This window comes from Mixophyes fleayi, chromosome 2, assembly GCF_038048845.1.
Source record: "Mixophyes fleayi isolate aMixFle1 chromosome 2, aMixFle1.hap1, whole genome shotgun sequence".
Taxonomy (NCBI): Eukaryota; Metazoa; Chordata; class Amphibia; order Anura; family Limnodynastidae; genus Mixophyes; species Mixophyes fleayi.
This window is the reverse complement of record NC_134403.1, coordinates 95,255,042-95,279,600: the sequence shown is the minus strand read 5'-3', so window position 1 is coordinate 95,279,600 and position 24,559 is coordinate 95,255,042. Positions and strand designations below refer to the sequence as shown.

At 39.1% G+C, this 24,559-nt stretch overlaps 1 protein-coding gene across 5 annotated transcripts in view; it reads right to left on the bottom strand.

Moving 5' to 3' along the window:
- ZC3H13 (zinc finger CCCH-type containing 13) overlaps positions 1 to 24,077 on the bottom strand; it is a 77,105-nt gene extending 53,028 nt beyond the window's left edge. For 2 of the 5 annotated variants that reach the window (XM_075199724.1, XM_075199725.1), the window contains exons 1-6: positions 23,720 to 24,077; positions 21,213 to 21,346; positions 11,948 to 12,057; positions 4,513 to 4,621; positions 2,368 to 2,470; positions 1,266 to 1,405 (exon numbers count right to left, since the gene is read on the bottom strand). In XM_075199724.1, coding sequence (XP_075055825.1) covers positions 1,266 to 1,405; positions 2,368 to 2,470; positions 4,513 to 4,621; positions 11,948 to 12,057; positions 21,213 to 21,329 — 579 coding nt within the window. In that variant the 5' untranslated portion in view covers positions 21,330 to 21,346; positions 23,720 to 24,077. Of the gene's footprint in view, positions 1 to 1,265; positions 1,406 to 2,367; positions 2,471 to 4,512; positions 4,622 to 11,947; positions 12,058 to 19,635; positions 19,765 to 21,212; positions 21,347 to 23,719 lie in introns of those variants that run through there. The other 3 variants (XM_075199726.1, XM_075199728.1, XM_075199729.1) reach the window with 3 other exon arrangements.
- Positions 24,078 to 24,559: the final 482 nt, after the last annotated feature.

Below are 24,559 nucleotides of genomic sequence, written 5' to 3'. Positions count from 1 at the left end.
GAAGCATAAGATACAACTGCTCTTTAAAATACCTGCACTATTGAGTAAAAACATTTTAACTAATTGTGACATATTCACAACAACATGATGCTGTAAGAGCAAAGTTATTAAAGCATAGAAAAATTAGCAGGGGTTGGAAGAGGGACCAAGAGCATGAGACTGAACTAAAAATAAAAGTAATCTATGGTGGCCAAAACCAAATACAAATTACCTAGTTAGTTCTAGAATATTTCACAACCCATTTGCTATTTTATATGACAAATGCTGCATGACTGGTAGATTAAGACAGTATTGGGCTGTTTGATTGAAATGTTGGGATGGCAAAACCTGATCCTCTACTGCCAGATGCATTCCACCAAGCTTTATTTAGATTATGTGGTCCACTAACAACTTCCCAAATCAATTATACGGCTAAGAAATATGAAGTTCTGGCAGCGAAGTAGATAACATTTGCAGTGACCTACATACAAGCATATCTAAATACGAATGAAGCAGCTCTGGGCTCCTGCCCCACTTGTCACTTGGTTGAATAGTTGAATATTAGAAAGAAAGCATTAATTGTATATGAACTTTCTTTGCATGATGCCATCTTATTTTTCCTCAGCACATACAAGTAAAATAACTGTACAATGTATCTTTACATTTTAAAAATATTGACTATTTGTAGTGTTTCAAAAGCCAAGTAGACATTTTAAAAGGAGATTTTTCTTTATTATATATCCCTCAAAAACCATATTAAATGGTTATACTGTATTTATGGTCTGAAAAACAGTTCAGCAAGATTAACCACTTATGAAAGTGCAGTAACATTGTTTCAATAAAGTAAAATCCGCCTTCCAAGTTCAACCGTACAACTTGGCAGGCAATTTCATATGGTGACGGCAATAAGAGTAATTCCAGGCCAATCCATTAGGCAGCTAAAACAACATCCTTTATTATAAGGGCAGTGTCTTAATGGGAAATAAAACATTACATGCTGTGACATCACTGTCCTTGTCCCTGTGTATGAATTCACACAATGCCTTTCTGCAGAACAAGCAGCAAGCCTATCACTCACACCTCCTAACATGAAAGCCTGCAGCAAAAGGTAAAATAGCATGATTGACATATTTAGTAAGTGTAAGCGTTATAGTACAGCACCATTGAAATGCATAAAGGTCAAATATTGGGTTTACCAGCTCTGTAATTTTGCATCCATTACATTGTGAAGACAGACTTGAGCTGCCACTCAATACATACACACAGGTGGACGAAACACAAAATACCTCTTTTTTTATTAGAAAATCTTCTCGTTTTTCCGTGTTCTCCTGCTCCAGTTTCATTAATTCCCGCTGGATCTTCTGACGCTTCATTTCCAGAGACAATTCATGGTCATAATCATAATTAACATCACCATTCTCTGAATCTAAGATGACAGGAAATTATTAATTGGCGCAGGTTTCTATATTTAAAAGAAGACCATTTGACATGAAACTATATTGATAGCACAATCTAAGGCCTGATCTAATGCAAGCTAGAAACTTCATTAAGGTTTATTAAATAACTTGTATTAATCCATATAATATACAGTGGAATAATAAACTACAATGATTTTCTAAGTGACATTGTGACTGTCAATGTTTAGGTCACGGTGACTTGTTGCAAGAAATAAAAAATGGAGACAAACTGAACATACATATGGATTTGTAGGCTCATTAAAGCCAAACACAGCAGGAGCATTGTAGCTTCTTACAATTAGTCACTGGGCACAGAGTTAAACTCATGAAAATGTACTGAACACATTGCTTACATGCTCCAATTCAGACAAAGCCAACAGATGAACCCACTATGCCAGTGAGCCTGTGGCCACCGAAATGTAAAAGCAAAAATGTGAGTGTTTATTTCTACAGTTTTTGATCCTAAAAGGTGTAATTACACAAGTATCAAAAGCTGCAAACATCCAACTGTACAAAAAGTAGTGTGTCTTGTACCCTACTACATCTTTTAGTTTTTTCAAATACTGGACTATGGCATCAAGAGTAAATTGAGAAAGATTAATATAGGAACATTGTGAAATTCAAACTGATTTCTTAAAAATAAAACAAATAACAACAACCTATTAAAACTAAGAAGATACTGAGAGATTTGGCTAAAAACAAATTAGTCTCCTCTATGCTGTTTACATGCATTTTTATCTCACATTATTTGCATGAAATCTGATTTAAAAATAGGTAATAAGAAATACATATGTTAATGACAATTACCAAGTGAACTCAAAGTGTAAAGTGAAATTTAAGTGTTTTTCAAAGCATTATAGAAAACTAATCAAAATCTCATAGGTGGATATGGAACCTAAGTGATTGCATCTTTATTTTGACAAGTTCTCACCATCTCTAGTAGTTTCCCATTCACCAGTCTCCTCATCACTTTCTGGAGTTCTCTCTTTAGTAATTTTAATATCTTCCTTTTCTCTGTGCCTGGAAGACTCTTTCTGCAGCAGGGAGATTTGGTTGACATGTTAAATACCATGAGCATTTCCAAACGACAAATATAAACTATTGGCAGAAAAAAAAAAAAAAAGAAAAAAATCCACATACAAATTTAATGAACATATCACTACTACAATATAAGCGGATTCATACAACTAATAGAAACATCACACCAGCTGATGAATACATACAGTTAAGTATTTAGTATGACATGATTAAACCAGTTTCATTTATTAAAATTGAAAAAATTTAAAGAGTTCATCATAACAGGAGTCAACAGGATACACCTGGTACAGCAGACACTTCGCAATGAATGCCAACAGAGCCTCAGTTCCCCAAGCCCGCTGCCTTGGTGTCGCACCTTATTCTGCCCTCTGCTTTATTCCTCATACACCCAGTCTCCCCTCCAATCCTGTTGCATCCACCTTCAAAATATTACCAAAATGCAGCCTTTTCTTATACAAGATGGTATCAAACTTCTTATCCACCACATCATCTCTTACTTTTACTACTGCAACCTCTTCCGATCTGCATTCTCCATGCCCATCTATCCCCACTTCGTCAGGAGGTGGCGAAGTCCTTGAGATGAAACGCGTAGAGGTGTTTGTGGCTTGTTAACGTGCTATAGCCGCTTCAATTATGATGTCTGTGTATGCAGACTAGAAGTGACCTATACTGTAACCTATGCTTGAAACCCTTTATTATCTGGTACATGCAATTTTATTCCTTTGAATAAATCTTTTAACTTGGATAACACACCATGGAAGCGCCCATGTTTGTTTGATGATATGATATAATGTGTATATATATATATATATAATTTCGGTCAGGAGTCCATCTCTAGCTGAATTTTCCCACCTTTGGAGTACACCAATCACTACACGCTAACTGGAGGCTTTTACTTGTTATAGCTCTCCTTTGTTTCTTTTGCATTGCAGCCTTTTAATCTGTGCTCAGATTGTGGCCAGATGAAATCTCCCCTCCGCCTCAGTTAGAGACTTGGCATTTCCCTGAAAATGGCCGCTCCTCAGACGAAGTCCCTGCGCTCTATGCCTGAGGCAGCGCCGGTCCCGTCGGGAGAACACAGTGACAGTCGCATAGTGGCTGTCACTGCCTGCAGGCTGATTCTTTCCTATCTTCTTCTTGTTCTTTTTCTAATAGACAAAAACAGAACTATATTCCATTTAAAAACGAAATGAACAAGTGTAAGTTTTAACACTAATCCACTCCTAACCTCACTGACATCAGTAATACTAAGAAAAAATAAAAATCTAATCTAGCAGCAAGTACTACAGAGCAGTACTGAAACAGCCCAACTACTTGGGCACTTAAACAAAACTGGGGTCTGCGGGGTTGCAAAGGGGAGGAGTCAGCAGCAAACTTAGTTGTTAACTATTTAAGTACCAACTCCATGCGCCCTCATACAACCCCATGGTACCAGTGTCCCCCAGAGTGGATGAAGGAGAAAACAGCCAGGTGGAGTACCCGGGAAATAGATGCTGGGGAGAACACTGAATACATATAGTGAACATCAACAGCTAAACTTTCTCTTACATAAGAGGAAGATTGTTACACTGTTTAAAAAGCAGACACAAAAATCAACAATTTGAAACAACTTGATCATCAACTCTTCATATAATACTTCTATTCCTATGTGTATTAAACATCAAACGCATGGGATAAGAATCTGCACATCTTTAATGAACCCACTTTATCAAGCACTTTTATCTCCAATAGAGATGTGGAAGGGAACACACAGCTATTGATGTTTCCATTCCACACTGCAGAATACACCAAACCATGCAACTAAGATGATCAAACTCTTCTGCATAGTGCAGTTTGGGAGTTAAATTGTAAAATAAAAGCAGTCAGGGCCACCCTGCTTTCCATGAGGGATCAGAACGATCTTAACTGGTTGTCTACTACACCTCTGTGCTGAAGAGTACTGTCCATGAAAACTATTCCATTAATGAAAACTGATCGCACATGAGGACGCTACTCTAGGTTATACTTAAAGGAAAACCATAACTTGTGTTATCCATACCCTAGAAGGGGAGGTTTGATCTTCAGGACGTTTCTGTTGCTCTGACTCAACTTCTTGGCGCCTCTTTCTCATTCTCTCGCGTAAATCTCCAGTAGGTCTTTCTGGTGACCTGTGATCAAAAAAAGATGACGTAAAGCCAGAATGCTCAAAGGAAAGTAATCAAAGTGCAGATAATAGATATTTAGAAGGCAAGATTAACATTTTTTCTAATATACCACATGATGGCTTTCATGGCAACATTGACTTGTCCAAGTTTTACTATTGGTCCCTGAGAAGAGGGAAATCTATTATGTTCTGTAAGCCAAACATGGACTGAAATAGTGACAACTCATTGTTAACAATTAGGAAGATTTTGCTATTCTTAGTTCTTAAATTAAAAGTAATAAAAACAGTTTAAATACTCTCAGTAATCCAGTAATAACAGTATTAGACCATGTTTACATGGCCACTATAGCCATCTCCCCTGCTGAACAGACAACAGATACTTGTATGGAGTATTCGTTTCTATGGAGAGACAGAAGTACACTGCAGCTTTGAATCAACTAAAAAGTTGATACACTGCTGTTACTGGCATTATACAATACAAACAAATTTGAAGGAGCATACCATGTATATAGAATAAATTAATTTCTATTTAATATTTGGGGAAAAAACAAAACAAAAAAACCCCCAAAAAACTATAGCACTTATGTCCAACTCCGCTGGCCATTCTTCACCTTTGTGAACTGTCAGTCTGTCATTCCAGAGATCACTGTTGACTGTGAGCAACCACCTCTCTACCATTCAACCAAAAACTAGAACGCCATGCAGATATTAAAAAAAACAACAAAAAACCCCCACAGCTGAGTGCACATTGCCTCACTAATTTAAAGTCAATAAACTGTCCAAAGGCTCATACACACAAACATTCATTTTACATGTTCTGTACACATTCTTAGAACCTATTAAATATGCATTAATACTGCAGAGAAGCTTTCATATGCTCCAAATGTTGTATTTAAAGAGTAAGGTACAAGGTTTTCTCTACACATTTTAAAGGCATTTTTCAAAAACTGTGTTAAAGGTAGAATTCAAGAAGTTAAGCTAGAACATAGAATTATACCTGGTGGTAACTGCTCCTTATGATTAGCAATGTACTTTTCTCTCCTATTATGGGAGGTTTCTATCTAACACAGTTATGTTTTGGACATCCCTTAACAGTTCAAGGAGAAGGGACATGAACAACATTGATGCCTGTTCACAAAAGGCAAATGGCAGTAGTCGTGGGGAAGTATTGCTGGACCACAGAAGCTCTGGGAGCAGAACAACAGATAAAAATAAGTCTGAATTCTAGTATTGCTGAACTTACCCAAAACCAGGATTTTTGAACTTGTGTTAAATTCCATTATTTGACTCCGCTTGGGGTATAGAGGGTCTTTCTAGTAGTTTGTGACTTTAAAAAATACGTTGTATGTCTAATTCCTCTCTCCTCCTAAATCTCCTTTCTGCAAGAACCTCAGTTATTTTTCTAACCAAGTCCCACTGAGAAAATAGAGGAGAAAGAAGAGAGAATATTTCTCTAAACATTACAATAAGTTAACCTTATACAGGAGAACTAGAGTAAATGGTGGATACAGTGTCCCCTAAGAATTCAGATAAAAGATTAAGGAAAGTACAAAAATTCAGTGTCAGCTTCCCCTATAGGATATAGGGGACACAGATGTTGAAGACTTTGCCAAAGCTGTCCTTATGAAACAGGAGATTAAGAAGATGTGGTGCACAGCACCTTTCGTCCAGAACTACCATCTTTTGAAGCAAAAACTTGTACTTGTAGAACTTACTAAACATATGCACCAGGGACAAGGTGGCTCGACACAGCTGTTTAGTAGAGGACCTGTGCCGCATCAGCCAGGAGGCACTCGCCAATCTGGTAAAGAAGACACCTTTATATTGCAAGACTCATGTCCCACTAAACTCTGATCATCAAAACTATCACAGTCATTTGCTTTGATGCACTACAACCTCTCTTGTGGGCATCATAAACAATTTCAATAATATAATATAGGGGAACTTATGGAGGACTTCCAATGCATCACTCCTTGCAAAAAGTCGGCAATTCCAGTAGTGAGTGCTACCCTTTTTTGAAAGACGGCGTAAAAATCAGATATCTGGATCTTCAAATAAGTCGTAAACATGCGTCTCATGTTACGTCTCAAACCATTTCTAAATCCCTCTGCAAAAACAGAAACAAAATCGGGCTAACTGAAAGAATGTGGTTGGTTTTGATTTCACCAGGATGTACAAGTCTTCCAAACACTATGATCATTTCTTGAGATAATAGGCTTTCTAGTCTTAAGCTCAGCGAATGATGAAATGGGCCTTGAATTAACAGGTCCTGCCTTCGAGTAAGATGTCACAAAAGGAGCTTCTGCCATCTTGACACTGTCCGAGTAACACAACCTTCTTAGCCAGTCTAATGCAACCATAATCAACTGAACGCCTTGTTACTTTCTTAAAAATATGAGGAAGCGTTGCTAAAAGAGGAGTTCGATGAAAACTCCATGTGACCAACATAGCACCTAAAAGGTATGCAGATCCCTGGTCTTTTAGAAGAATAGCGCCATCTTGTGGTTTAAAAGTGATGCCATCATGTGGACGTCTGGCTGACCTCATTAATCCACAATCTGTTGAAACATTTCTGGATGTAGAGAATGGTCTCCGGGGTGTAAGGCATATGTCTGCCGAGAAAATCTGCTTCCCAGTTCTCCATCCTTGGAATGAATACCACTGTGATTGCTACAACATTTTGCTCTGCCCAACTCATGATCTTGCTGGTTTCTTTTATCGCAAGGGAGCTCTCAGTACCTCCCTGATGTCCGATATATGCCACCACTGTATGAATATATTTCTAACCTTTCCTTGAAATACTGACTGTCCTCTGACTAGAGTGTTACTGTTCTCAGTTCTAGAACATTTATCATACACTTTGACATCTCCAAAGGCCATGAAAACACTGAAAAGTGATAACCCTCAGCCCCAAAGGCTGGCATCTGATGTCATAACTATCTAGTTCCATATAGCAAAGGAGCAACCCTTGTTGAGGTTGTGGACACACAGTCACCAGAGGAGTGACCGACTTGCTTTTGGGAACACTGATGAATTGTCTGGTCAAGTGATGTTGGCATTTCTTCTATTTCGAAATGAGGTTGATTTTGGACCCTGCAAATTGCACCCCCTCAAAAGTAGATACCATCATCCCAAAGACCTTCACGCAAAATAGAGCAGAGATTCATCTGAGAACCAACAAAGACTTTAATCCCTGAGTATCTTGTCTTCCAGCAAGAACATCTCCTGCTGTGGGATGTCAGACAGCCATGGAGAAAAAAACAAACAAAAAAAAAATGATAGTAACCCCCCTGGACCTCAGAAGAGCAGCCATAATGTTTGTGAAAATACGTGGTTTCCAAATAACTCGGACATGGTATTAGGGGAAAAATAGAAGGACGATTTATTCTGCAGAACAGGATTAAATACAGCACGGTCCCATAACAGCAGGTCCAACAAATGATGAAATCAGTTCAAATAAATCCAGTGAGATATGTTCCACAGCACATCTCTGGCAGAGCATCACCTCTTGGCCAATAGTTAGTCACACACGTCAAGATCCCAAGGTAGCCTCTTATCACCTCCTAAACCCACCTTGGGATCTGCTTGTCCAGGGGAGTTGCAAAAGGTCTCGATTGGTGGGCTGCTTACACAATCTAGCCCCCTCCCCTACTTCCCCATGTGTCTTCGCTCAGGTGACTCCTGCTGGATCAGTATCCTGGCTGGCTGTAGAGCTCACTATTGGACAATAGGGAGCAAAGAGAAATAAGAATAAATAAATTCACTTAACTCCTGAGTGTTCCCTGTGGAGGAGGAAGTACTTTTCCAAGGAGATGTTACAGTTCCATCACTGGTACTTCCAGATAACAATATGCCTAAAAAGTGTAGTCCAGGTATGGATTACAATAAGGGGCTGTAACACCATACACCATGCCCATTGCTTTACAATGGTCATGATCTTCGTGAACACCTTTGGTGTTGTTGATGGAACGAAAGATAGAGCATGAAATTGGAAATTATGAACCTGAATCCAAGATGGCACTGGTAACCTTCTCAGATCGGGACACGCAAATTCGCGCCCTTGATGAAGTTTGAAATATTTGTCTGTAACAGAAAGCTGTTTGTTCGCCGAAGGAATGGAGAACGGTACAATAATGAGTGTCTGCAGGCAACAGAAAAGCATGGTGAAGGTTCCCTTGCAAGTTTGTGGCTGCATTTCACCAAATGGAGTTGGGGATTTGGTCAGGATTAATGGTGTCCGCAATGCTGCGAAATGCAGGCAGGTACTTATCCATCATGTAATACCATCAGGGAGGTGTCCGATTGACTCCAAATTTATTCTGCAGCAGGACAACGACCCCAAACATATAGCAAACCTAAGATTCCTCGTTTATCTCAATATTTGAGAGGACTACTGATCCTGGAAGAGAAATAGATGGTCTCACAACACAGACGCTGCTGGGTGGGTAGATTACCCATCAAGCTGTTTTTCTGAGGGTTTGAACGCTGGATGCTTCCCTCCTTGTGGCCCTCCACAAGTTTTGGAGGACTGTCCACTGGGCAATGGACCTTTGCTTTTCTTGCGTAATGAAACTTAGTACCCCTAGGCTTTTAGCATTAACGGACAGAATGAAATGCTTTCCCCCTGTGGACTGGCTAATCTTATAAATTTCTGAGCCAAAGACATTACCTGAAGAAGGTAGGGGACATGGGAGTTCTATTAGACTTGAGGTCTTGGAGACACACATAGACCACCAAGGCTGAAATTAAGGATTGTCTAGAACATTTAGCCTAAAGGTTGCAGCATTTGGAATAAAAGTGGTCTTGAACAAACATGCTATGGGGCATACACCTTGGGTGGGGATTCCCATTTACCCATATCCCCTTGGAGAGATAAAAGGTCAGCAGTCTGTGCAATACATCAAGCTTGCATTCAGGTTTCTGTCAACACGCTTCATAGTAAATCCTCCAACTGAGGGGAAAGTGGAGAGGAAATCCACAGTTTTGTCTTCCTTTTAAACAGCATTTTTTTTTTTAAGGCACTGCCGATTCCTTGATGTCTCGAATGACCGAATCATCAGCTATCATCACCTACGAAAAGTACGCAGTCTGATCCTTGCACACTGCACATAAGCGGATACACCCGATTGTACCTTAAGGTTAATCAATGACCAAACAGATGCCATCTTACCAGATTCAGCTCTAGACTTACTCCCCCTTTATCAGTCGTAACAGGTAAAGATTGAGACGAAGTGACAGCTACAGTACACAATCTCAAATAGAAAGTGAATCCTTTAAATGAGAGAAAAATGACAGGCAGAACTTGGGAGAAAATCTACCCTCTTCGAAATCCTTCCCTTCAAAAGGGATATACAAAAGGAGCGTCAGAGCTGTAGGTCCTTCTGTATTTATTTTGGTGAGCTTCCCTCTCTGATGAAGCCCAGCCAATGAGGAGGTTCTAAACCTTTAATTAACACCTCCTCCCAGGGCGCAGAACAAAACATGGACATTGTCCAGAGGATGGTCTCCTACTGGCAAGACTATGTCTAGTGAAGAGACTGCCTTATTCGGCAACCCCCAACTGATCCGCTTACCAAGCACCTGAAGCCCTGCATTTCTCTGTAAGCCCCAGTTGTCAAGGGCTGACCACTACTGCAGGTCCACTCTTCAAGTCAGAATTGAGTTCAGACACATGAAACCACACCTTTAGTGTGCTGACCAGCGCAGAGTACTACTGGTCACTACCTGACTGAACCCTCTCTAAGGAGTCCCTCGTAGCGAGTGGTGTACGATAGAAGGAAGCACTGTAAAGATGCTTCCTCAACCTGATCCAGGCATTCTGCAGCCAAGGAGGCTGTGTAGATGCCACTGACCACTGCACTAGGTAAAGAGTTCAATGAGAAATAAATATATGTTCAATGCAACTAAAAGCAGCTCTGTCAAAAAAATGGGAAGAGAGACAAAATAATAATCATTAAAAAAAAAAAAAAAATTAAAAATACACCATACTCCAGTGGGCACTAAGGAAAACAAATAGAGTTCCCTACAGGAAGGTGATAAAGAAGGGGTAAGAGTTGCAGTCTTAGAACATATTTCTTAAAGTGTTAAATCTACTAGATGGACCCTCTATACCCAAGAGTCTGTGTCCCCCATAGGATAAGAAACTAGATTTTTGGTAGCAAAGAATTTTTATAAAAACATTGTATTTAAATTCATATCCCCCAAACGGATACAATTATTTAAAAATGGTTATTAATATTTGTTTCTGTGGGAAAAATATATATTTAAAGTTATTTCAAACATATTTTTACAAGTGGACTGGAAATTTTAGCAGATATAAATTTAGCTTGAAAATGTTAGTAGTCTGACTATTCATTACAATAGAACATGGCAGGTTATCACTACTAAAGGAATTATGGGGTCTATGTATCAATGTAATGCGGTGCCACTACATGAGCATCTCTGCAAATCACAGCAATGCATATTTAAGCACCGCTCAAATGCATCATTCCGGGGCTACTCCGAGTGCCCCAAAGTGACCCCTCAGTTGAGATTAGTTTTTCCTCTTTACCGGCAGCTTAGCACTGCTGTTGAAAGAAGGAAGTTCGCATACACACAGCACTTCCACTATAATGGATTCTGCAAAGCCAAAGATTCTGCTTCACCTGCTAACACCATCTTGAGATGGCGTTACTTTTATGCGCAATGCAAAGCTTATCAAAGCTTTATGCATTGCAGAACACCATGGTTCCCATAGTAAACAGCTGTTTCCACATGATTTAAGTGCTTGATCAGATTGATGCATAGACCCCAATGTATTGCCCATATGGACAAATTAGGGTAGGTCTCATTCCTGCATCCAATGTAGTTGCCTACTACTGGACCAAACTGTTTATGTGCAGGCAGCCAATGCAGCAAGACTGAATTAGTCCAGTTCTATTCCATAAAAGTTCCGATTTGCTGTATTGACCAGCACCCTTCCCAAGGAAGTGCCAGCATTCCAAAGTTAAGGACACCTTATTGTGTATTTAAATGGAGCAAGTACTTAGTCCCTGCACAAAACATATCAATACAAATGTTTATGCAAATTAAACGGGAAACACCTTTTCAGGGAAGATCTGATCATTATTTAAATACTACAACTTAATTTGGAAGGACAGGCCCAATTCAACCTGGAAATAATCTCAACTTCACATTCGCAGTGTACTTGAGACAGGACAGCCTCATCTTTACAGCTATTGGAAGTAAAAGGGTGTATAAAACGAAAGCTTAGAAACTACTAACAAAAACATACACATAGTATTATTCTAGAGTATATTATAAAGTAAAAACAAGTTCTGGTTTGATTTACCTTCTGTATGAACTACTATAGCCTTTTCCTCTGGGTGAAGGGCCATGTATAAACCTACAGGTGTTACCATATATACAGTTCCCAGTCTTCATCCAATTACGACATTGTGTCTAAAATATGAGAAGTACTAAATTAGTTTGCTTTGAAAAAAAAAAAATTATATAATTAGTATGGCAGGCTGTTCTTTATACAATTTTAACTATTCTGCCAAAACAGTTATTTATACACAGCTTACCAGACTAGTATGTAGATGCAATTGCATAGTGCAAATAGAGACATTGCATTTCAAACTTCTAAATAATTTAAAGGGGAACGAACAAGACAATATTAAGTAAAATTGTTTGATACATTGCTTTCCTAAACAGACACCAATTAGAATACATTTAACTTTGCCTCAACCACAGGCCTGCTTGCAGCTGCCAGTACTTTGTGTCTAATACCTTTAAAAGTGTAAATTTGGTATATATTACATTGTTTATTTTGCTAAAGCGGTTTTCATTAGGTGCAATAAAGGAGCAATGTAGGGGCTCAAGAATAGAGTTAACACATATCCTTGATGCCTTGCAAAATTTGGCCACTCCAAGTCAGTCTCATGCATAATTATTATTTGCATGGGAATAATCACATGTCAGAGGAACAATAGGATTTTTTTATACTTACGATAAATCCTTTTCTATGAACCCATTGGGGGACAAACAGCGTGGCTTATAGAGACGCCATCTTGGACATTGACAATTTAAACGTTTAGCTCAAAGCTTTGCACTACCCTAATCTATACCCCCATCCTATAGACAAGGGAGTTATTGTTACCAAGAACCACACGACAACATATAAAAACAGCAAAACAAGAGAATAACCAGAGAGGCAAATGTTAAAACCACAGGGGAGGGTGGGGTGGGGGGTTTAGGGGCAAAGAAACAACAACAAAAAAATTAAATTAAAATGCAATACACCCCAGTTTTCTGTTATATCCAAATGGGGGAAACTAACACCATGGGGACGTGCCAAAGCTGCCCCTCTGGATGGGTATGCTCACTGCAGAATGTCTGGCCATTGTGGGACGTGAAAAAAATTAAACTTGCAGAACTTCATAAAAGTGTGCGCAAAGGACCAAGTAGCTGCTTAACAGATCTGCTCAACCAAAGCACCAAGCAAAGAATAAAGCAGAACTGATCATTTCAATGCAAAAACACATTTTAACAGGAAAGAGGACCACGGACCTTAAAACCGACCGTTAATTGAGACTGCCCACACCATTTAAGAATGGTGTCCGTTGTTAAATGTCCTTGTTCAGGCTGTCGTCCCTCAGCCATAAAAAAAAAACAAAAACAGTTATGTACCTCTGGAGACAGATGAGCAGTCGTTCCAAATGGTGGTGCATTTAGAAACGTTTGATCTGGAATAGTCTTGAGAACGGCTTCAAGAGTTGACACCATCTTCCCAGGACCTTCATACAAAAGTGAACAGACAATCGTTCGAGCGCCAGTAGAAATCTTACTAGCCTATCCTGTCCTCTGGGGAAAAACATACTTTGTTGTGGAATGTTGAAAAGCAGGCCTAAAAACAATCTTCTGAGATTGAATCTCTTGTAATTTATAATCTACCATGGGCCTTGAGAATCTGTCACCTCTCTGTAATGTTTCTGGAGTAAAGTTGGAGACTCTGTCTCAATATTCAGATCACCCATGTAAGGGATAATCATCACACCTGTGGAGCTCAGGAGGGCAACCATGACAACCATAATTTTGGTAAAGACCCGTTGGGCTGTTGTCAGCCCAAATGTAATAGTCAGAAATTTGAAATAGTGTGACCTAACCGCAAATCTGAAAAGGCATTGATGGCCTCCCAAATGGGAACATGCAAGTAGGCATTGTTGACATTCATGCATACTATGAACATGTCTTGTTTCATGGTGATGAAGGATCTTAACTCCATTTTGAAAATTTCCAGGACAAAAGCATTGAGGAACTTGTGGTTCAAAACGGTCCGAAAGCACCAGTTTTTTTTGTTTATTTAACCAAAAGATTTGAATATAAAAAAAACAAACAAAAAGTGTTCAGTTCCAACTGGAAACATCATACTTATGGCCTGGCGCTTTTTCTGATGCAAAAACACATCTGGGTGGAGTGCTGAATTGGTCTGTCAAATCTTCGATCCATGATGCCCCTCACCAAGGAATCTGAAATGGAACCACTAATCCAGGTAGAGAAGCAGTTGTTCTCCCACAAAACATCCGCTGCGTAGATAGAACACTCCTTATGCAGACTGTCTGTGGGCCTAACTGCATGTGTCTTAGCAGCCCAAGCCTGTGTGCTTCTAAACTGCCATTCACGGGAGGTAAACTGACATCTTAAAACCAGACTCTTTCCTTTGCTGGCTAATGATCTTACCCAATTCAGAAGTAAAATTAAGCCTTGCAAACAAAACAAGACAAAAAAAAACCCAAAAACTACACACTCCATGTCCATCTAACTTGCAAAAGAAGAGTCACCAGACTCAGATTACTAGGGAGCTGCACCCTCCCACAGCGACCAGCCAGAGCCACCCCCTCCCCGCCACACCCAGTGTCTGGATATCGTACTGCAGGGTGCCCCCACCACACCCTGTCTGAGCACCCCAGGGCACTCCTAGGCTGACCATAACACTGCCTTTCCCCTCTTACCTGGAGCACCGTGAAAGATGAAAGCACTCACCCAGTTACAGTGACACCCCCCCCCGCCCCCAGGAAAGATGTTCCTACAGAAGAAGACACCTGGAATGGTGCCTCCCAGCCCACTCTGGAGCTCTGACAACTTCCCTGCTGAAATAGTCTAATGACCACAGCCGCAGTCTCCAATGTAAAAGAAAGAAAATTAATGAATCCTCCAAATAATAAAAATAAAGCCAGACTGCAGCATCCTTTGGCAGTTCATAAAAAAAAAATATGGGAGGGGGGGTGTTTACAGGAGGAAGGAGCAAAGCTTGTGCAAATTTTTAAAGTGCCAGTGTCCAAGCTGAAGTATCTTCCACCACTGGTATTTGTGTGCCCCCCAACTGGATGCAAGAGAAAAAAAATCATAAGCCTACAGCACTTCCATTTCTAGGGACTTGCAATGCTTCGTTACTTGGGAAGCTAGTAGCAGTCCTGCCCTTTAGAAGGATCACCACATCGCCTGTACATTAGATTATAAAAATGAGAAGTCTTGTAGGCCATGCAAGGATGGAGGAAGACTCGCAGGACTCAGAGTCTGTATTATGCACAGCTGCTCACGCCACATGCATATTACAAATCAGAGCAATAGTTCTGGAAGAGAGCCAAATAATTGCTGTGAAGCTGTAATCCTTTAATACTCTGTCACAATAATAATAGCAGAGTGTTGCCGAGTGAATAGGGACATAGGGCCTCATTTAGTTAGAAGCAATTCCAGGTATAAAGTGCAATTTGCAGCCCATGGGTTTTTTCAGATGCAAACTTACACCTTTTCCCAGGATTTGCTCCAACGTCTAAATAAAGTGCAGTGTGCAACCTGAACTGGAATGCAATATAAATAAGTGTAAATTTTACATCATTATGGCACTGCAATAAGGGCAGGTTCTGTGTGCATAGTGTTGCATAGTGTGTAAGACAAAGGTGCCTACTAAAGAGGGCTACTGGTGTTACACAATTTGAGGGACCATGTATACTCTTATTTAAATGTGTTTTACTTGCGGTTATATATTTAAAAGTGTAAAAAAAAAATAAAAAAAAAAAATGGAAAATGGATTAGGGATTTAATAACCTAAGAAACCCAGGAACTGCAAACTGCATTTGAAAACAGTGTCTAACTTCTCCTTATGTACATGTGTGTATTTTATTTCAACTTAAAAAAAATAATTTATATATATATATATATATATATATATATATATATATATATATATATATATATATATATATATATATATATATATATATATAGTCTAAACACTTTTAAGATAAGTGGAATGCAACAAAAACAGAAAATCCCCTTGGGATCTTAGATGAGGGTGTTTGGTGGTATGTTTGCAGTTCTTCTATAAACACAACCTCTTCTATTGCCATGCATTTTAAAAAGGGAGGTTCCTTAGGCATAGATTGAACATCATAAAGCCAGGGCACACATTCCAGATATATTCCATTTTAACCGAGCTATGTATGTACCCAATCTGTTTATACATTGTTCATTTAAAAACATTAATCTACTGAAACTGAACACAAGAACATAATTTACTACTGGTAAAAAATTAAATGATCAATGTCCTATAGCTAAAGAAGAATGCATAGTAACTCTTAATTAGTTTAAGCATTCTTCTAGAATGTCTTTGCACCTACAGTGGATAATAATGAAGCAGCGCTAGGTTCAACGTTATGACAATTACATGTTGGTCACATATTAAGAGCCGTTGGAGCAGCTATAGCACAGCACTGTGAACCTTCCCCCTCCCTTTGCTAGAATCATTAACACATTTCAAGACGGGTTTAAAATATTTCACCTCTTCAAGTAATATAAAGATATATGCTAAGCAAATATTAAAACATATGCAATAAATTGGTAATCTGAAACCCACATTTTATCATGGCTTAAGCATGCAATTGATCTTGTAATCTGTCTGTATAACCTTATATTTATCCCTTTTGTCTCCGTTTCTTTATTCTGGACCACAATTGCTCTATTTTATTTATAAATATTCAATACAAAAATAATAAAAAGATAGTTTAAGCCTTGATGCGACATTGGCTTACTTGGCATTTACGTGCCAGAGAACCCGACTCTGCCCGATTAGCCTATTGGCGTTCCACCAAGGCTCTTGCCCCATCCCTGTGTTGTCCATGGTCCAGAAATGAATGGGAGCAGTGCATGCAGTTAGCAGGTATCATCATGATGTATCACACCAAGACTGACAATTCAGAATGAGTGAACACAAAATAAAACTCAATATTTCATTTGGACTACAGAAGACAATGATGCTGTTTGGGGTTTTTAGTGTAGGTTATTTTTTTATTTAGAACAAGTTAACCCGTGCATGATACTCATGCATTCTAGTCAAATCAAGCTACTTAAGGTGTTAAAAAGGTTCTTGTCATGCATTTGGGCCATAGCCCAGGCCTCCTCAGGGAAAGAGCGTTACTTCCTGACGTAATCGCCCTTTTTTAACGTGGTTTTGTCCACATGTCACCACCTCATCATTCTTCTCCATCACCTCATCCTTCATTTTCATCGCCACATCTATCCAGACACAGGGATCTCTCTCAGCGGTCCTGAGTATCACACTCTTCTCACTCTGTCACCCCCGGCAACCACCAACCACTCCCCACTGTCACCCCCGGCAACCACCAACCACTCCCAACTGTCACTTCTCCTTCAAGAAATATATATATATATATATTTTAACTCTTTATAAACACTTAACAATTAACAAATTAAATTAACAAATTAAAAACATCTTAGTATACCAAATTTCAGCCCTTTCTGAATTTTTTTTTCCACACACACTAAGAATTTAGTAGGTCAGTGTATAATTCCGCCCAGCAGGTGGCGCTGCAGCTTGGTTTTATTTTTTCCACACACACACACACACAGACAGACAGACAGACTAACACACGCCACTAGACATTTATATTATAGATAGAGACTTCAAAATAGAAAGATAAACAGTCTGTTTAATCACTAATAAAAGCATGGCCCACTCCAGTGGAGAAAGCAAGTAGAATGAACAAGACGATACTAAACCAAAAAATAAATATAAAAAAAAAAAAAGTGTGTGTCAATGTGGATTGTGAGGAAAACGTTTGTAGATAGCTGCTGCTGTAACCCTGTTGATTTTAAGCTAGCGGCTGTATGATTGTGGCTTCATCATCATGAAAATAAAAGAGTGGACAGGCTGTTAGGCATGATTGCATGCAAACAAAAATGAAAGTAATCAAGTGGTGCTGTAAGCCAGTTTGATGCAAGTTTGTATGTCATGAAGAGACAGGTGAACATAAAGTATAAACATCTTCATTAAATCAAATATTGTGCTCCCTGAGCTGCGAGCTGAAATCCAGCGAGTAAATTACCCGTATTAACGGTTTTTATGCGCAGGATTACCGTATTAACGGTAATATTTTTGGAGCGCGGGATTTTCGGCGATCCCGCCCCGCCGTCAATTGAATATGCCCCATAAGGCCCTTTCTGAAAAGCAGCAGTGCTGTAAGAAACATTCAACATTGACAGTTACTAATGTAGACACACACACACACTTCTGGGACAATTTAGAAGCAAATGGTGATTTATAGCTCATGTTTTGGAGAAAAGGGACATGACCGGATTTGGTAGTGTGAATGCAAATGTGAGGATCAGGAGAAACTGTTTGTTGTATTGGTTGGTGTGTTTTAACTACATTGTTTGGCCCTAGCTACATCCCAAGCATCTGAAGGATTTTTCAAAGTGGATCAGTACAGAAACTCACTGGTGCCTAGTAATCATATTTTAATGTTTATACGATAAAACAAGAGCAGTTAAAGAAAACGCAGAAGTACTAGAGCAGAGTTAGATTTCCCTGAAGGAGATTCATACAGCGTGGCAGCCTTCACTGGGAAGGGCTGTGGAAGCGGTACATGAGTTATGATGGAGCTATACAGTCAGACTTTCCAACTACCAAAAAATGTCATTATGGAACACTGAGCCCATGGAGTGCTTAAATGCTGTTCACAATATGATTTCATTAGCATTCTTTGTTTCCTAATGTCTGCAAGTGGCAGCTGTTACATAAAGATTAATACTGGTGTTTGCAGAACAGCTGATCTAGATTTAAAGAACACAGACTAAATGAAACGATATAGATAAATGTGGGGTGGGGGAGCACCCAATGTTCAAATACTTCAAAGTGCACAGCAAAGGTGGAGAAGTGTATTTTTATATATATATATATATATATATATATATATATATATATATATATATATATAAAAAAAGATTTATAAACAAGTTTATCTGGATATTCCTTGAAGTTCCACTGGATGCCTTCTACAATTATGAACAATGGCAAAACCAATTCAGTAACTTCATGCAATCATTTTTACAAAATCTCTGATACAATATATCTATATCAAAGAAACACAAACACAATGACGATGTGATGGAGGCCCAGTAATCCTTATGCCTTACAGGAGCAATGGGTAGAGGCAAATCAGTTCCCAGGAGTAGGTATCAAGCTAGTCTCCTCTAGGACTACTACGATCGCTCATGTCTGAAAAAGGCATCAAGTAGCACTTCAAGAATGTTGGTATGAATCCACTTAACCACCACTGAACACTCTTTTCTTCCATTTTTCCTACAATTTTAAAACTTGTGAAAAAAATGTGTACTAAGGACGTCACCTGAAATGTACAAAGGAGGAATTTACATGTAATTAACACATACTCAGCTCATTTTCCACATTAAGCACTTGCATTGCCATTTTCTGCTTTTACAATATCAACAAATGCTTCAGTTTAACAACTTATCAATTTTTGTGGCCTGATCCAAGTTTTAAATCCAAATCCTCGGGCTACAGTTAAAGAAGAGTCATTTGACAATGTTAAAAAGTTGTGTGTGCCTGAAATGGAATCTGCTGCCTAACAGTGCAAAGTTCCCCGTGAATCTGGCTTCTGAAAACAATGGAGTGTCAGACCTACTTAAAAAGTGTATAAAAGGCAAAAATTTACTGACTTTTTGCCAACTTTGTTTATCCAGAACTTTCTGCGCTGTGAGGCAAATCACTGTGCCACCGTGCTGCCCTTCACTTGGTTTGAAAGATGAAACAATTCAATGCAGTTTTGATTCCCAAAAGCAGTTGCACTTTGGAAGAATAAAAACACACAGAGTGAATCTGTCATTTTTTCAGTATACAAATTAAAAAAACAGAGCAAAGAAAATGCACCCTCCCCACTTAATTTTGTTATAGAATTTAAAGCATCAATACTGCACAAGGTCCTGACCGATTTGTACTGCGTGTTTAGATAAGCTTTTATGTTCTTTTATAAATATAAAACATGTATGTTATTACACTGCTGCCATGTCTATGTTGAGTTTTGATCATAAGAAGTCAATTAACCATTATGTTGAATTAACAACACCATATACCCTGTTGAATACAAATGCCCCTTAAAAACATTGAGAGTAAAAACAAAGGGGGCTGACCACTTGCAGAGAGGTGAATCCAGAGGCTAAGCCTCTTAAAGAGGTCACACGTTCTAAGGGCATTCAAAAAGGAAATCTACATATACAGACATCACACAGATTAAAATATGTTTATACTAGCTGAACTGTTATTAGACGGGCCATGTGTATTATACAATAATACTATTATATTAATACCAAGAAGAACGTGACAATGACATTTGTAGTGAAACTGTATAAATAGCTACTTTGTAAGTCTGTAAAGTTACACATTTGCAAGGAAACAAAATAATAGGTATCATTTATGAACAGTAAATATGCAGATCCATAGGGCATTTACTTTACAGCGTCCACATAGGTACAAACCCATATTCTGCTTTTGTGAACTACCCTGAGAAATAGCTAATTTTTGATGGATTGTAAGTCCACGTGGAAAGCGTAGACATCACGTCAATGTACTGCCTACTTCCACTTTAGGACTATCCTGTCATTGCCAACATTTACATGGTTCTCCTTCAAGTATCAGTTACATTTTAAATAACTCATATGAGGGCACATCAAGACTGCTTATTGGATGTTATTAAATTGGTATAATTGCATCTATAAATGTACTTAGCAATTTTGAAGGTACCAAAGTTATCTCATAGAAAGTATAGGCAATGGTCCGATCTCAAAGGACTTAGAAATATCAATTAATTTTGCAGAAAGTGCTATAAGGAACAATCCAGGAAAAGCACTCTCTCCACTTTTCAACTTCCTTTAAATAGCCTGTCATGCAAAGCAAAAAAAAAACATCTTGTTTTTGCATAAGGGCACAATACAAGGCACTTGAACGTGCCAAGCCCACATTGAGCAGGAATACTCCAATTAACCCAGTTGCAGCCTGCTCTACTATTACAAGAGGCAAGCTTTCACACATCTTACCAACATCTTGCCACGCAGAAACATCCACTTCATCCAGTAAAAACAGCACATAATCAAAAAATGTATTTGCTCTGCAGGCTCACATTTTGGCAGCACTGGAAATGACTTACTGGCTGCATAATTTCAGAATTAAAACCAATAGGATATTCGGCCATACATTTTCTTTAAGTATCAGTTAAAGAATGTTTCTGCATTCTCCTCACCTCTGCACTACTCCCTGTGCTAGGTCCAAGCCTCTCAAAAACACTAGGTCTACGTGATGTGCTATCCGATATAGTTTTGGTATTTTCTACTGTGACCTTCCGTCGGATTTTTGACATCTTGTTCTTTTTCTTACCTATGAAAAGAAAAAGAAAATATTTTGACCTACTAGACCCTAATCACTTGACATAGCAGAAATTCAGGAAAAAAAATGGAAAAGAAAACATTGTGCTGAAATATTGTTTAGACCCAACCACCAGTAATAGGATCAAAATATTGCTTTATATGTCAAAAAAAAACATTCAAAAATCAAATCTGTTGAGTCAAATTACAAAACCAATACCCTTTGTGATATTATCATTGTCTAATTTCGTTTTAGCACTGTATTGATGCATTAAATAAGAGTTGTACAAAATAATGTAGGTTTCAGATGTCAGACAAATCCACGAGCAAGCAGGCAGGAACTATAAAGAAGTCAAGAAAGAGGCACATCCATTTACACCAAGAGAAAAGACTTCTCAACGTTAAGCACACAAGCATATTAGCTACCTGGCTACTGAGATTTGCCCATCTTTGCATTAAACAGGAGAAAACACACAAATATTGTACAGATTGTAAGTGATAATTCTAGGCCACATTTTTTTTTTTAATGCAAAAAAAATTGTACATTAGTTGATCTGGTTGGGTCACTGGGAATAATTGCCTACTGGGAAATTTACTATTTTGACATGTTATATTGGAATATTGTTCGACAGATACCACAAAAGAGAAAAATCTGTTACTGCTAGGAACTGAAAACAAAGTGACAAACACCACAAAAAATTACTTGCTGAACTAATTTCTAGCTTCAACCACACAATTCAAGTGTGACTTTATAGAAGTTAATACAAAAGCCTTTCAAAAGGACAAACTTTCAACAATTAACATTTGCCCAACACTTGCGCTATGCTCACTGATATGCTAATGTTGAAAATATAAAGTACAGTCTAGTGAAGTCATGTTTACACCACACAGACTGGTAAAGTTTCTTGCATTTAAAAATGCCTGTTAAAACATTTTACTAGAATTTTACGCTTACTATAGGCTTTTCCAATGCGTTTACGCACATAAAACGCAAAAATGGAAAAAGATATGTTCCAAAAAAAGGAATGGCAACACTAGTATTGACACAGTCACTGGAGGGTTTTTTGTTTGTTTGTATTTTTTTGCTTTCCGGATTCAGACTCATTTCTATACTGTGGCAGAAAAACACCAGTATTCACTTTTTTTGACCTGAAAAGTCATTAAATTTGTTTACATATATACTACACATATATGGGAAGCACATCATAAACCTGAATGCGAAACCTAAAATAGCAATATTTTGTTATGAGAACATTTAGGGGCAGATTCAATACATCGCATTACTCTCGAGAGCAATGCAGCCTGCGCACTATTACCATTAATATGGTTATTTTAGACCGAATTTCTGCTTGCGGCTCCCTGAACCCCGATCAAAAGTCAGCGTTGAAATTACCGTAACAACGGTAATAATGCCCACTTTTACCATACTAAGAGGTATATTCAATTGTCAGCGTTTCCCCCGGCGTTAAAAATATTACCGGTATTACGGTAATTCTGAACCGGATTTCAGATTGCAGCTCCCTGAGCTGCGAGCAGCAAGCCGGCATTAAAGGTACCGTAATAACGGTAATTACGCACACTATTACCGTAATAATGGTAATAGTGCACAAGTCACGTTACTTTTGCGAGTAACGCTAACAATTGACTATGCCCCTAAAAGTAATAATGTGCACTATTACCATAGTAACGGCAACTGTGCACAGGCCACATTACGCTCGAGAGTCCAGAGATTACAAATCATTTCCTAGTTTTCCTTATATTTATATAGCACTGCAATATTTGACAGAGAATATTTAACCACGCTACAGTACCCCTGGGGTACTGCAGTACAGCACAGGGGCCCTGCGCTGTAAAGCGGGAATGATAACCGATAACTTCTGGTCCACCCAGCTGCCTTATCACACCATCTTGCTTTCATCAATAATAGTTGATATAATAGTAAGTTAAAGAGAGAGTTCAATTATATTACACAAATACTTTAAGACATCCTTTCAATTCTACAATAATGGGGCGTAAACATGTAATTAACCCATTCAATGAATGGAAGGGAAAAAACACACCTACCAGTTTGGTAGTAAACAAACAAACAGAAAAAAAAAACAACACAATCTTTAGAAGTGCAAAAATACACCAAGACCTTAGACAGTCATGCTGGGCCTTGTAGTTCTTTAACAGCTGGAAAACTACCTTAAACACGTTGTCAAAAAGAAGCCAGTACCAACATGGGTAGAACAACGGAGCTCTATATATATATATATATATATATATATATATATATATATATCCCCATCCATCTACAGGCTGAAGTAAAAGCATAACATATACAAATCAGTAACTCTCCAGTATCCCGTATACAACAGATCTGCCATTATCAATCACTTCTCACCAATCTTTGCTCGGTAGCGGCGGCGTCCGCCGCCTGCAACAGAGTCCCGGGCCGTGACCGCTGTGTGTCTGGTGGCCGCTACTGGGAGCTCTGCGGCGTCTCCCAGTGCCGCGGACCGACCGACCGCTAGAGCACGGCGAAATCCGCCGTCTTTAGCCGCTTTCCCCGACAGCTGCCGCCGCGGCTCCACCTTCCCCCTCCTCCTCTTTTTCTTCTTCCACCACTGCGGCCACCGCCGGTCCCGGCTTCCGGGAGCGATCGTGACGCAGCACCGACAACAAACTACCAGGGGAGAGAGTTAGGAGAAACCAGGCCGAAGCACCGCTAAGCCTGCCGGGAAACAGCGCTCGGAGACACAAATGGCTCCACAGCTAAGGATGAGAACCTACCTAAAGCGCATGCCCACTGCCGGTCGCAAAGGTTTTCGGGAAATATAAGACCTTGCAAGGGAAATGCACGGAGATCTATGGAAGATCTTACACTGGTGAATCGACCTCCGTATCTGTTACCACATACATTTGGACCACTGATTTTCTTGGGTCTATTTTATTCTTGTGACGATAATAATAGCTCCAGTTTGTAAAAAGCAATGCCCATCCCCTTCACCGTAGGTACCTGGTACATACACTGCATGGGAAATGGCACACCCAGTGTGAGCCAGCTAGATCCCCTTCAATGAAGGTACCTTTTACCCCTACCCTGGTGGTCAGGTCCTAAATTTGAAGGGTATTTAGGCTGCTTACAGTGATGTGTCTAAATCCCCTTAAGCATATGTACATAAACTGCATGGGAAATCGCACACTCGGGGGAATTCAATTGGCTGTGTTATGGGTAAAAGTA